At 39.9% G+C, this 15,183-nt stretch overlaps 2 protein-coding genes across 10 annotated transcripts in view; one reads left to right on the forward strand and one right to left on the reverse strand.

Annotated features, from left to right (window-relative positions):
• PHF3 (PHD finger protein 3) overlaps positions 1-10,020 on the forward strand; it is a 51,530-nt gene extending 41,510 nt beyond the window's left edge. For all 9 annotated transcript variants that reach the window (XM_075087040.1, XM_075087037.1, XM_075087039.1 and 6 more), the window contains 6 exons: positions 373-505; positions 894-1,089; positions 2,711-2,858; positions 4,233-4,322; positions 5,583-5,778; positions 6,960-10,020. In XM_075087040.1, the coding sequence (XP_074943141.1) occupies positions 373-505; positions 894-1,089; positions 2,711-2,858; positions 4,233-4,322; positions 5,583-5,778; positions 6,960-9,139 (2,943 nt within the window). In that variant the 3' untranslated portion in view covers positions 9,140-10,020. The remainder of the gene's footprint in view (positions 1-372; positions 506-893; positions 1,090-2,710; positions 2,859-4,232; positions 4,323-5,582; positions 5,779-6,959) is intronic.
• Positions 10,021-10,484: 464 nt separating this feature from the next.
• Positions 10,485-15,183, reverse strand: part of EYS (eyes shut homolog) — a 944,860-nt gene continuing 940,161 nt past the window's right edge. The window contains exon 48 of the mRNA XM_075087034.1: positions 10,485-14,385. Within this exon, the coding sequence (XP_074943135.1) occupies positions 13,187-14,385 (1,199 nt within the window). The 3' untranslated portion in view covers positions 10,485-13,186. The remainder of the gene's footprint in view (positions 14,386-15,183) is intronic.

The raw sequence follows: 15,183 nt of genomic DNA on the forward strand, positions 1-15,183 counted from the left end.
AGGTCTGTTTTGAGTTTAATTTTTTTTATCTTCATTGACTTTCACTTCTGCGACTGGTGGGTGTGGTTTTTTGTGCGTGTTTGTTGTTTTTTTTTTTTTTTTCCCATGCTGTGTCCGTGATGGTATGATGAATTCTGGCAATAGTGGAAAATATTCTAAATCTTGTCTAAAATATATTTAGGAATACCAATTCATTCTTTTAATGGATTTGTAGATTTTGTGATAGTCTCTTAGATTACACAGCTGAAGTGAGAGTTTTCTGCCTGAAGGGAAGAAAATACCATTAAATATTTGAGCAATATGAATAGCAATATTGGGAACATTAACAGAGGGGGAAAAAAGTCTAACGGAAATATGCTTGACTTTTCTTAGGAACCTAATATGAAGTTGTTTGAGAAGTCAGAGGAAGCTGAAAAAGATAAAGAAATAAATGAATCTGCATCTCCAGACACCACAAGTCAACATAAGAATCATCTCTTTGATCTTAACTGCAAAATCTGCATAGGTAATTTTGAAAAGCATGTCAAAATAAACACATTGTGCTTCTATAATGCTTTTCAGTCATAAATCTCAGGATACCTCAAGTAAATATATAAATGGTGGGGTTTTTTCCCTAGTTTGCTGTCAAAGATGTGGAAGGAGTATTTTACTTCATGATTTACAAAAGAGACAATATTAAAATGATAGGCTATTGGCATAAACTTCTATCAAAATAAAAAAGACTGGAGAGAAAGAACGGGTGTACGTGCTATTGTTGATTCCTCATTTCTTTATTCTATCCCACTTCAGTGGCTATATGTAGTAGTTTTGGTGCACCTTTCATGTCTTTGAGAGGAAGTCCTCTTTTACTTCTTTAATAAAAAATGAAAACCATTGCAATTCATTCTCTGCAGGCCGAATGGCACCACCTACTGATGATCTTTCTGCGAAAAAAGTGAAGGTGTCTGTTGGAGTGGCACGGAAGCAGTCAGACAACGAGGCAGAGAGCATTGCAGACGCCCTTTCTTCAACATCAAGTATATTAGCTTCAGAAATACTGGAAGATGATAAGCAAGACTCATCAAAATCGTCGTTCACACCTCTCCCAAAGTAATATAAACTGTAGAAACAGCATTTGTAAATGAAACACGTTATTAATCTTGTTAAGCTTTCATTACTAAAATTAATTTTATTTTTTAATGGCATTTCATTAATCCATTTGTGTGCTAAGAAGTTGTACACCTCCTCTTAGGAGGGTTATCTGCTGGAGTAAATGATGCTATGCATTCATATAAATACTACTATATATGTTGTTGTGATTACAAGCTTCTAATTACCACATTTTCTTTTGGGGAAAAGTGAACTACCTTATGCTTTCTGGTGCAATAAAGCCTAGAAAGGCAGCGGAGTTCATATTATGAAAGTCAGAATATAGATTTTATATTGTATTTTGCTATTAAGGAACGTAGTATGTACAGTGCTGCAATTGAATGAGCGTGTGTGTTCATGTATTTGTGTATATATAAAGCTACAGTTTGAAATTGCTCTAAACAGAGCATTTACACTGATAAATCAGGCTAGTTTCAAATCTCAAAGCAAAAGTTTTCTAGAAATTAAAGTTAACAGCAGCTTCTTTGATGTTTTGCCATATTTGCTGTCAGCTCTCTCTTCATTTTCTTCCGCACTCTACTCTGCTACCCACTAAAGAGGGAATTGCAGTTTATGAGGCTGGTTTTTTTTCTGGTTTGAGGAGGGCGCTGCTAGAAAAACATTGACTTCCAGATATGTAGAATTCATGCTGAAGTTCTGCCTTTATCAGGACAGTGGGATCCTTTACTGAGGGCAGTGGGCTTTGTTTTTTGAACAGCTTGCTGAAGATTCAAACAAGTAATTTGTGGTGCAGACAGAAAGAAGCTTAGGTTACTGTGTTCCTGTAACAGCACATCTGGTACAGCTGGGCAGCCAGCTTAAAACCGCTAATAGCACGCCTAGAATATTTTGGTAACAATGTGTTGCGAAGCATTGAAATGTGGCTGTAACCTTTTCCATAAGGAAGCCCCAGGCTGAGAAACACCCTCCTGTGAAATTATTTAAGTCTGACAGTTTATTCCTTGCAGCTGCTTTATTGACAAAACTGAGGCTTTTTTTTTTTTTGAAGGGGGGGAAAAATGCTCTTTTGTTCAGTTGATATTGGAATTGGAAGGAGGTGCTCACAGAAGCTGTGGAAGCGATGCATGGGTGAGAAGAGATGAGGAGCCAGCTTGTGGGGCAAGGGAAGGGTAGAGGGACGCAGGTATTCAGGTGGTGGACAGATGGTGTTGCAACAAAATGTAGGAGCTGGGAAAGCAGGGTGAAGGTAGGCCAGCAGGCAGCCTGTTGTCATCCCCTCCCCTCCCTGTGGCAGGGGAAGGTCTTACTGGGACTGCTGCACCTATATGTGTTTGTGTGTCCTCTTCAGTAGTAGCATTTAGTAACTCTTGGACCAAATAACCTCTCCATTCTCAAAAGAAGCAGCACATTAGCTCACCACTGTATATCTGACGGTCCTTAATATAGCATGAGAAACATGGTTGTCTGCCTATCTCTTTTCACTGACCCTCAAGTATCCTTACCTGAGAAAGAAAATTCTTAGCGACACATAATTTCTTTTATGAAGAAAGATTGATTTACATGATATTACATGATATATCAGGTTCTAAACAAAGTGGTTTTTTGTTTGTCATTTTTTTAGGTCAGAAACACCTGGTACTGTGGAATGTGAAAGTCTGTTTCTGGCACGCCTGAATTTCATCTGGAAGGGTTTTATCAATATGCCTTCAGTAGCAAAGTTTGTTATTAAGGCTTATCCCGTTTCTGGCTCTTTTGAGTATTTAACGGAGGTACTTCTATTTACTGCAAAGAATGAAAAATTAATTTATTAACTTTAGCAACTTGTTTATCTTGTAGACAAATAGTATAAAGATGAAAGGCAGTGAAGCACGATCATTGTACTGAGTAAAGTATTTGCGGGAGGACAGAGGTTAGGGTATGTATTTGTAAGTGAAGTATTTTCCAGTTTGTCATACATGGACCCATAGTTCATCAGGATTCAAGTTCTTTGATATATTTTAAGATGTTTTGCTCTCATCTCAGTCTAAGATGTTTCTTGAGGATAAGCAGCAGTATTGCCAGAGCTGATTTTATAAAAGTTGAACTGTTTTTATTTATTATGGAGCATCTCCTATAGCATAAAGTACTAGGGAAAGATAGGACAAAATCTGCTAATGAAATAACCACCTCGGTGGTATCCATTTTCTGAATTAGAGATGAGAATTTTGTAGCTCAGTTATGATTTCAAAGCATTAAACTGGTCGATAAAAATTTTTGAAAGAATCTACTGGTGGTTTCTGTTGACAGTGCGAGAAGTCTTCTCATCTTCTAGAACAGAAACCTTCTGTTGTAAGACTAAATTGTCCCTAAAGTTTATGGAATGTTCTCCTCAGTGTCTAAGAGGCAGGGAAAGGATGCAAATGCTTATAGTTGTCTTTGTGTCATAAAGATTGGAGAGCTCAAAAGGCTCAGTGTTCTTTCTCACCAGTGACACAGGACGTATCAGCTTTCTAATTAAATGGACTTAGGTCTTCTATTGATGTGATTATCTTTACTTCGCTGTAAATCTTCAGTGAAGTGCAGGGCGTGTAGTACCCTTTAATACTAAAGGATTGTTTTACAAATATGATGTGCTTTTCTTTCTTCAGCTTTATTTCAAAAAGACCTAATTTTTCTCTGGTGTTTCTAAATGATTCTGAAGGTCTGTTTTTGTTACTTGGGGATAGTGAACACAATAATATCCAAGAACAAGTTTATGTCTATATATGCACATGTGTGCAGGTTCTGTGTTTATTATATTCCTTCATAGGTTTGGGGCTTTCATAGCAGTTCGATCTTACAGATAACTTGAGTGTTTCCAGAGCCCAGTACAGTTATGTTTGCAGCTAATGGTACTGAAATAAAAAGGTGGAGATGAACTGTATTGAATGATAACTAGTTCAGTACAAATCATTAACTTTTCACTGAAAAGTCCTGATTTGAATATCCAAAATGTAAAAGTAAATGAATTTGTTTCTACAGTTGTAACTTCTATTGATATCTTAAAATTATAATTTAAGAACTATAAGAATTAAATATGTTTTAAATGCATGAAGTAGATACTGGATGAAGGATTTACCACAATTCTTACACTGGATTCAGATTTCTGTTGTCCTTTCTCATAGGACTTACCTGATAGTATTCAAGTAGGTGGCAGGATATCTCCTCACACTGTCTGGGAGTATGTAGAAAAAATCAAAGCTTCAGGGACCAAGGTAAGAATTTTACGTATTGAGGGCTTGCTGTTTAACATACATCCTTTTCACCCCAAAGATCTTCTCTCTTCCACCCCCCACTGCCTCCCCCCACCCCCACCCCCCGGCACATTGTGAAATACATGACACTTAAGGATAACTGACGGTTTTGTTGAATGGGATGGATGTCAGCCGATGGTGTTTATTTTCCTACTATCTAACCATAACCTGTCATTTGCTGTTTGAAAATACTTGTATTCCTTTGAGGCAGTAACTCATCAGGAATGTTTGGACACCACTTCATATGTTTCAAGTGTTACCCTTTTGTTTCGGTACTGTTACGGTGTGCAAAGCCATCTCAGTGGTCCTCTGCAGGACTTGTCCCGCTGCGCAGGTTGTCCTTGGGCTGGGGAGCCCCAGACGAGATAGCGTTCTCCAGGTGCTCTCTCATGAGCGCTGGGTAGGAGGGAATAATCGCTTCCCTTGGCCTGCTGGCTGCTCCAGTTCTGACACCCAGCGTGCGGTTGGCCTTCTTGGCATGGGTGCATTGCTGGTTCACACTCAGCTTGTCCACCAGGACCCCCATGTCCTTCTATGCCAAGCTGCTCTCTAGCCAGTCAGTCCCCCGGCGCGTCCTGGTGCGTGGGGTAACTCCGTCTCAAGGGGCAAGATTTTGCATTTGCCTTCATGGAGGTCAGCCCGTGTTTTCAGCCTGTGAGGTCACTGTGAATGGCTGCCCACACTCTTCCGCTTACCAACCACTACCCCTAATTAGGCGTCATCTCAGTTCTGCAAAGTGTCTCCTGTCCCATCTTCCAGGTCGTTAATTCAGCTGTTAAACAGCATCAGCCCCAGCATTGACTCCTGAGCTGGGCTCTGGTCATAATTCTGGGATCTGAATACTGGTCTTCCCCTAGTATTAATGGATATCATAGACACAAAATAAAGCTTTCTAGTAATGTTAAGGGTGGGCAGGGGAATAATTAGTTGGAATCTGGCATGCTTCCCTAAAACTTGTTATTTAGCTGCCTGATAAAATGTTGGCTTTTCTGTCTTGCCCTGTAATTCTTTTTTATAATACTGAATGCCTTTTATTTCTTTTCTCTAGTTTTCCATAATTACTTTTGGCCCTGTTTCTGCTCCTTCTGCCTCCTCTGTTCTCTGCCTTCTTTTTCTCCTCCTCTAAATTGTGCGTTTAAAATAAAGAGCAGTCACTAAATAAAAAAAAAAAAATCATAGAAAAGTATATCCGACCATCTTTTTTTCTCTTTTTGTGAACAGGAGATCTGCGTGGTCCGCTTTACCCCAGTAACTGAAGAGGATCAGATATCCTATGCGTTGCTGTTTGCCTATTTCAGCAGTAGAAAACGCTATGGTGTAGCGGCCAATAACATGAAGCAAGTGAAAGATTTGTACCTCATCCCTTTAGGTTCCTCAGATAAAGTCCCACATCATCTTGTGCCTTTTGATGGGCCTGGTAAGTACGGCTTGGAATTTGGAACTTTATTATCATAACGCTACTTAAAGATTACAACAGAGATATAAGAGAAAATTGAAGAACGCCAGCAATTCTGTTCAAACATGTCATGAGTTTTCCATAGTATTATATTAGCTTCTTTTGAAAAGACATTAATTTCCCATTGTAAGATTATTCTGATACTTTAAAGTATTGTTGTTGAAAAAAATTACTTTGCGTGACTTTTTTTTCATCTTTACTACGTTAATCCTCTAACCCAGGTAGCTTTGAAGGTTACAACCCCAGTAAATTCAGTGATGCAAGTGAACAATGATAGTCATCATACTGAGTTCCAAACTGATAATGTAACTTTAAAATAGTGTTTTTCATTATTTGAAATGTGCTGATTCCAGTTTTCTCAAGTGTTCCAAACTCCCTTGAGAGGGGAAAAAAAAGACATGGAAAGTTTAAAAACAGGTGGGCAAGGAAGGAAGGGTCCTGAAATGTCTGTCAGTTGCTCTGCTTACACCCGAGTTCTTTTGTATCAATTTATTTTGGTTATAAAAATTTGTGTATGAGTTCTTCTTTTGAGATAGGCAGGGCTGAAACGAAGAGAGGATGAGCTACAACTCATAACTTACTTGCAAGAGCCTAAATTATACAGAACAAAATGCACAGTGAAGAGATAGCTGATAGTATACCCTGAAACCCAGAGCCTTCCTGAAGTGAGGGAGGCGTTTTGGAAAGTCACTCTTGGTAAATCTTTGACAAAGTATGGCTAACACAAGTTGGTTAGGAGAATTTGTGGTTGCAAGACTGCTATTTACTTTTTTGCCCCCCTCTTGTGCTTTGCTACCACTGTAGCTGTGTTAGGCTAATATGATGTTTAACTTCTGTGCTTTTTCTTACGTGACTAGATGTCCTATGTAACTGTCTCGTATTCTGCATTTGGAAGTTATAGTGGACGATGTAGTTCCTAAAGCAATTTTAGTTGCAGTGTTTGAAGTCATAACTTATGTTGGAAATACGTTTTTTCATTATTTTAAGTATTGTTTGTTATGCTTAATGATGGAAATTTCAAATGTCACAAAAATGAGTACTTTCTAGAATATATTGCAGGAGTATGGGGATTGTTTTTGTTAAAATGATTGCCTTAACCAAAACATGAGGAGATGATAAATTGCTGTTACGATTTTGTACAGGGATTGAAATACATCGACCAAATTTATTACTGGGATTGATAATTCGCCAGAAAATGAAGAGGCAGATTTCTGCTGTTGCAAGTGTTACTAGTAGTTTTGTGGATGACGCTTCTGAAAGTACCTTGAGTAACTTGCCACCAGAGAAGAAAAGCAAGCCAAACAAACCTGAAGTCTCTCATCATGAGCTGGCACTAGAAGAGGAAGAGGAAAACGATTTTTTTAATTCCTTCACAACTGTGCTACACAAGCAGAGAAATAAACCTCAGCAGTCAAATGTAGAAGATGTTCCAGCAGTTATTGAACCGTTGGTGGAAAGTACCAAACATGAACCACCGAAGCCTCTCAGATTCCTTCCTGGAGTCCTGGTTGGATGGGAAAACCAGCCTTCTACTCTGGAGCTAGCAAATAAACCCTTGCCAGTGGATGACATTCTCCAAAGCCTGCTGGGTACGACAGGGCAGGTGTACGAACACAGCAAGTCAGAAGCGAATCCCAGTGAAGACATACCATTGTTAAATGAACAAGCAACCTCAAAAGAAGAAAACATGGATGTTGCTGAGGTAACTGCTGAAGTTAGTGAAGCAAAGACCAGTTTGGATGATCTGCAAGACTCCAGTAATGCTACTGTGACTGTGGATGCAGCAGCTGTGGGGACCTCAAGTTCTGCAAGAAGTGCCGGATCTCTGATAGGGCTGAGTCTTAAGGGGAAACCTCCAGATGTCTCCACTGAAGCATTTTTAGCAAATTTGTCTGCTCAGTCACAAAATAAAGAAACTGAAGAAAGTAAAGAAAGTGACCCAAAGAGGCAGTTACCTGACAAGGATAACGTTGCACAGGAAGTTAGAAGGACTGCAAATGCCAGCTTTTCTTCTTCCTCATCAAATGCAGGGAAAAAACCCAACGAGAACAACGTTAATGCAGGCTCTGCTGAAGGTACTGCTGCTAATACCTGTAAATCACCACCATTTATTAATCTTAAAAGAGACCCGCGACAGGCAGCTGGACGAAGCCAGCAGGCTAATGCTTCGGAAAACAAGGAAGGAGACATTAGCAGAAATGAAGACCGACAGAACGCTTCAGGAAATGATCAAATGGAAGCAGAGAATAAGCAGTCTTCTGAAGCGGGCTTAAACCTCTATCAAAGTGATGCGCAAACCAACGAGACGCAGTACAGTTCAACTGCAGCAAAAGCAGATAATGCAGGTGCATCACAGGCGGAAGATACCAAACGCTCACAGGACGATGCACTGATGCAAAGCATTGAAACAGTGAACTCATTTAGAAGAGGACCAGCGGCAGCTTCATCTCATTTTGAAACGGAAAACTCCTCTCGTTCTGAATTTATTTCCAAAGTCCCAAGCCCTATTACAGGTGGCAGCTTCTCATCTGTTAGACCTCCACAGCAAAATTTTCAGCATCCTAAACCTAATCCACCTGGATTTCAGTTTCAGGCTCCTGCACCTCATAACTTCCCCCCGCAAAACAACCCTATGTTTGGATTTCCACCTCATTTACCACCTCCACTTCTTCCTCCTCCAGGCTTTGGCTTTCCTCAAAATCCGATGATGCCATGGCCACCAGTAGCTCATTTATCAGGTCAGCCGCCCCACTATGCCGGACCCATTGCACAAGGGCTACCAGTGGCTCACAAACAATCCAGATTTTTGGGGCCAGAGAATTTTTTTCAGAGTAAAGACAGTAGGAGACCAGAAAGACGCCACAGCGATCCTTGGGGCAGACAAGAACAGCATTTGGAGAGAGGGTTCAGTAGGGGCAAAAATGATCAACATAGACAAAGATTTTACAGTGAATCCCATCACCAAAAGAAAGACAGACATGAAAAAGAGTGGAACAACGAAAAATACTGGGAGCAAGATTCTGAAAGAAATAGACGCAGAGACAGAAACCAGGAAAAAGAAAGAGAGAGGAAGAGTAGAGAGGAGGGACAGAGAGACAAAGAAAGATTGCGATCTCCACACAGTGATAGGGCTGCTGATGGAAAAAGCCCCAGAGAGACTAGAAATCCAGAAAAAAAGACGGAGAAGCCTAAAAGTGAAGAACAGGCTCATGAAAAAGATAAGGAGAGGGAGAAAAGCAAAGAGAAGCATAGAGAACGAGAAAGTGAAAAGAACAGAGACAGACACAGGGACCACAGTGACAGAACTAAAAGCAAACGGTAAAAAGATGCAGGCAGTCTTTTAAAATCCTATTTAAATAAACTGTTAGAGTAATGTCATAAAACTTTGTATTAAAAAAAAAAGCAACCAAGCCTGCTAGGATTGTGCCATCTTTTTTATTCAGTGTTGGTGTTTTGCAGAAACAAGTCTGTGTTTTGGTACCGCTCGATGTACCAATACTCATCCTTTTTTTCATTATACCAACTATCGCTAGAAGTAGGAGTTTAATATTTTTAAAAATTTTACATTGCTGTATATTCAAAATTTTAAAGATTTCTTTTATTAATATGCAATAAAGGCTTAGAAATTTTCTTAGCTGATGAAGTTGGCTTTAGTCAAGTCTGCAATATAGTTGCTGCCTTTGGTAATTTGTGCTCTCTTCTGTTTTAAGATGCCCTGATAATTTTAAAGGTGAATTTCATACAATAACCTTCTTTTTAAATTGCACTGTTTTTAAAGACTGTAGCAAAGCCTCAGAATCCACACACGTTACAACAAAATAGAATATGCTCAGTGGTGTGAAGAGTTTTGGGTTTTTTTAAATTATTCAGTAATAATTCAGTAAAATAATTCGAGTGTATTTCATTAGTTCTTCAAGTATTTCCGAAGCATCTGAAGCAGTTTGTGACCAGAAATTGGAAGGCTGAGCTGCTCGAACGTTATTGCTTTAAACTGCACTTGTTTTAATAAGAAAGCATTTTTAACCTAAATTCTTGAAAATATGATTTGTAGTAGTAAATTCATTTCTCCCACCATTTTCCATGCTTCAAAAACTTGAATACCTAAGCTTGTACATTACTTTGTGTTTTGCTATCCTTTTTACTGTAAAATGTAAATATTTTAAGGGATATTTTGATTCTAAAATGATAAAACTTTCTCACATACTGTGTGTGTTTGATTTCATAGGTGTGAAGCTGTAGGCTGAATGGCTAGAGCAGGCTCAGTTACAGAATGCCACATTTGTTGTACACTTTATGGCTCGGTTGTTTCGGGGGTGACGGGGGGGGGGGGGAGAAGGGCAGAAGGGTGTTTGTACCATTGGGACTTCTAGTACCTTGATATTTTGTAGCGACTGCCATCCACTGGTGCAAAACTAAAAAAAAAAAAAAGCAAACCTGAAAGCAAACTAAAGTCTCCTGCTCTTACGGTTCTTAAAATACACTGGTCGTTTTGCTGAGTCTGTCAGAAATAACAAAAATATTCCACTATATAAAGAAAAACTAAGGTTTATTGTTCTGTTTTTCAGTGTTTTGTTTTCACTTTGGGTACGTGACCTTATGTACTGATGCAGCATTTTACACTTTGCTGTAGAAAAGCCTCATCTTTCCAGAAGGGTCTTTCCAGTTTAACAACACAGTAATTTTTAGCTTTAATGATGAATATATTTTAAGGTAAAATTTCGTTTGGATACTTTGCAGGTAGCTTCATGGCCAGATCGACTAAAATTAAAAGCCTTGCACCAAATAAAAGGGGCGGTAGGCTTTTATTGAGTAATGTTTCTTAGACTTCTATTTGAGAGGATTCATAAAGAAAAAATCCTCAGTTTGTTATTAACAAGAAGCAATATTTAAACTTCAATAGCATGATAACATGATGCAATTAAATTACTTTCCCAGTTTAACCCCATGGTCTGTTTAGCAGTAGTGCCATTGAATACATCTGCTACCATTATGCATGTTTTGTTTAAATATTTACATCAGAGTTATTTAGACACAGAAGTGCACCAAAGCATTGTTCTGGTTTTTGGAGTATGTTTTAAGTTGGCAGCTCTGCTTGTGAAGGTTTCCTTTTGACCTGTCCAAACGTACAGGTCCACTGGCGATCCGTGGCTCACATTCATGCCCTTTCGCGCTCTAAAAACAAACTGGAAGCAATGCAAATCACATCTGTCTCTATGGAAGGGACGGGAGTGTTTTCTGCCAGAACTACCCGAAATAATGTGTTTGGAAAGAATATGTGAACATTTTCCAGGTTTGCCAAGTGCTTCACTACCTGCCTCTTGCAGAGCCCAAAGAGAGCCACAGTAAAACAGCTCTTGAGGGAGTGTTTTGTTACGAGCTTAAATTACCAAGCAGCCACAGTGCCCAGGGTTTGGTCTTAGAATCTGAGTTTAGTGTAATGGGAATAAATCCCGCTGCTACAGGAATAAAGGATGTCGTCTCCTCCGTTGCCTCGGTCACTCTCCTTCCAACCCCCGTGTTAGCTGGAAGTGCTCACTACTTGCTTTGCACTGAATCGCTGCCCAGGCCACAAAAAGCAGCGTGCGCTGATGAGGAACTGGCAGTACACCAGGAGCCCCAGAGAGAACAGGGTAAACCCTAAATGCGCTCCCTTCCCCGGCATCACATGGCAATAAAAGACTCTCCTAAGAGAAACTGGAAGAGGAGAAGAATCTGGAGCTGTCTCAGATGCCAAGGGGGATTTGTGAGCTGCCTGTTGGGAAGAGGGGAAGAACCTCTATTGCATCGGGCTGAAGAGGGTAGAAAGAACCTCACAAAGATGTTTGCAGATCCTTATTAAAACATTTTGGGGTAGTTCCATCACACCCACACACCACCCCACCCCCCCCCCGCCACCTTGGTTATCTTCAAGTCATCTGTAACTGACTTGGCAGTGCATTCGTTGCTACATACTAGTTATGGGTGTGCGGAAAGTAACGTGTGTCACCCGGTTGTACTGTGCTGCTTGTCTCTGCTCCTGTCTGCTTTGGGGAAAGACAAAAAACCACCCCAGAGAGCAGTTACTTGTTTCTGATAGGTACCCACTGACGAGTTGTTTTCGGAGCACATCTGTGCAAGGAGGTGATGATTTATTACGTGCTTTTGAACAATAGTAAAGTAAAAGAGGAAAAGATAGGAATCAATCGCTACTATTTTTATTGAAGTATTTTACTTATACACTAAGCCATCAGTCAAATGAGAAATGTGGATACCATCATAAATCATTTGTTCAAACCCCTTAAAATATAACTTGATTTATTTGGTTTTTATTGCTCACTGAACTAGAAAGTAACCAAGCTTTTTCAGAAGGAATAGAGGTTTTGCATTTGTATATGAAGAGCTCTATTTACTTTTGAGATTATAAATTAATGAAAAATATAGTCATGGAAATCCAATTTACTGTGGCCAAAACCTTTGTCTAGTAAAATTTCAAGATCTCATTTAGGGGCATATAAGCCAGAAAGGCATAGCTAAAGCAAAGCAGTTCTTAGACTTTCTAGTATTTTTAAGCTGTTAAGAGGAGTTACCTGTAGGCTGCCTGCCACCGTCCCACATTCCACCTGTGAACGGTTAAAACAAAAAGTTTTCATGTAGTCAAGCAGGGGACACCTCTGCTGGAGAAAATCAGCAGGCGTGTTTGATATCTGCTCAGCAATGTTCTGCCCTTAATATAGCTCTTTAAGTGTGCTAATTAGGCGGGAAGACAGGCGTGGGGTCTACCCTTTTACATAAATGCGTATGTGATGGGTAGAGGCTCAGAAGGGAGGGAGAACAACTTTGTTACCTTTGTGGATTTAGCCAGTAATTACAAATGTTATGATTTTTAAAAATTCACATTGCTGTGAGTGCACTTTTTGCTCCAAGTATGGCTTTTCTTCCCTTCCCCAGTTTCTGTTTTTTACACTTGACCTTGATATTACGAAATTATAAAAGAGAAACTGTGTTCTAATAAAATTCAATAGTTTTGGAGAAACAGGTAAGTTCTCTGTTCTCATAAAGCAACAAACAATCCTGGAGTGACAGTTGGCTTCATAAGCTATTTACTGCCTATTTGTCTACAAAACTATTTTCAGCACAATAAAGGAAAAACTGCAGGCTTTCCCATTGCTTTAAAATAAATGCTAAAGGGTACGTGTAAGTGATTCTGTGAGTAAAACATTGGATTGCATTTCATATGTGCTATTAATACTCAATATTAAAAAGAAAAAGGAGCTAGGGATGATTTTATTAAGCGCTTGCTTACGTTGGTTCCTGAGCCTTACACTGCCAGCTAAAGCAACAAACAGGAGGAAAAGGAAAGTCATCACTTCTGAAGAGTCTTCAACAGTTTTTAATTTCCATAATTTCCATCGTAAACGTTATACCCTTCTCCTGTCATTAGCTGAATCTTCTTAGAATCTTGGAAGAGCACAACATCTTTTATTTTACCAACAAATTCCTTCTGAAAAAGCCCTGCAGTGACTATACTGACTTCCCTGCCAATTTCAAACCCACCAAAATAACAAATGCCACCATAGTTTAAAGCAGTGTATTTTCTCTGTGGATCAATATCTTCAAAAAGGATTAGCTCCTCATCAAGATATACCTTAATACACGTTTGGTTTTGAACTACAGTAACGAAATGCCATTTTTCATCACAACAGGTGGAGTACTTGCTATGAATTAGAGGAACAGAGATTCTTTCCCCAAGATTAATCACAACTTTTAACGTTCCATTGGCAAGACCAATGGCAAGGAAATCATTATCTTCATCTTCACCTTTTCCCATCCATACTATTAAGCCTTCAGTTTGATTGGTAGTAAAATTTAACGAAATGCGGCTATACTGGAGGTCTCTCTTTCCATAATAAGGATCTGTGTATTTGATGTAGGAGTTGCCGATGAACTTTGCTATAAAAAACCTGATTTTGCTATCGCAGTACTTGCCTGACCAGCCTAGTGCGCACACACAGACATACGAAGCCGAAGTAGGTTGAGGAATACAGAGAGCTTGAGACCCGCACCTGTTTTGTGAACAGTGAATGGATTGTTCACATGTGCTCCCTACCCACTCCTGTGGGCAAGAACAAGAAAAGCCCGAGTTTTCAACTTGACACGTTCCGTTGTTCTTGCACACTGCATACCCACAGACTGTTCCGTCACAGTCACCAACGTTGGCCCCACCGTTGGGGTCGGTCACGGTAAGCTTCAGTTCCTTGTTATTTATAACGATTTCTCGTATACAGCCGGTGAAACCTGTGGGTTCATTTTCTACTGCCATTGAATTAACAAGGCTTAAGGAGGACACCCCTCCAACAAAAAAATCCGTGTGCACGTCCAGCGCGTTCATCCCGGGACTAGCTTTTTGAGTGATGCTGATACCGTCCAGGTCCAGGTAGCCTTCGTTGCCAGCTCTGCCTGCTTTGAGTGAATGCCATGTATTTCCATTTGCATGGACCTTCTGAAAGGTCTGTAGGATGACTGTCTTGTCTCCAAGATTGTAGCGTAACTGTATAAATCCATTTACTAATGATATACACAGAAAGTCACCTGTAAAAAACAGCATAACATAGTTTTACTTTTTAGAGGCAGCACACTGAAGAACAGCATATTCATAATTCTGATGCTTTCGTGCCTGCGCTACCCCGGTTCAGTAACTTATTTTCAGTAGCCTTGTACCATCGTCGTATATAAATCACACCGGGAAATGTTGCCTAAGGAGCTTCTTGTGCCCTTTTTTATTATTGGAAATTGAGCTTATGTTGCTTTAAAATAAAAAGCCCAACCTTATGAAAAGCTCTGCTTTGGTGCAGACACTAGGTGACTGTGACATAGGAGGAAACAGGACCACTTTGGCAGCCAGGGAATGCGAGTTGGTGTTCCCACAAAAAGCAATCAAGTTTTGGCCAAGTTACAAATGCCAGAATACTCTCAATTCCCATATGCTTAATAAAGGCTTAATGGAGTTGTCAGTTTAATGCACTGAAGGTTTTTCTGCACCAAACATAACTTGGCTTTCCCTGGAGCTGCTTTTTGCAACGGGGATGTTTTGGGTTTAATAATCTGACAGCTGTAGGAACAGATAAGCTTTTTATTAAATCGTCCTTCTGGAGGCCTCCATGACAGGAAGTATTAGGAGGGAGTTACGCTTTCTTGTACCATCAGTGTTTCTGGCCTTACAGGCGATACAGAAGGAGAGAGAGAACCACTGCGAACTATACTTACAAACATTAAGAAAAGCTGGGAAAGGTTAGGAAATGGGAGCGGGAAGGAAGGTGCGTAAGGGCAGAGAGAGCGTCTAACGGGAAGGTGACAGGGAGGCAGAAGAGGACAGCAGAGGGATCTGCA

The sequence above is a fragment of the Phalacrocorax aristotelis genome, chromosome 3 (assembly GCF_949628215.1).
Source record: "Phalacrocorax aristotelis chromosome 3, bGulAri2.1, whole genome shotgun sequence".
In the NCBI taxonomy this organism is placed as follows: domain Eukaryota; kingdom Metazoa; phylum Chordata; class Aves; order Suliformes; family Phalacrocoracidae; genus Phalacrocorax; species Phalacrocorax aristotelis.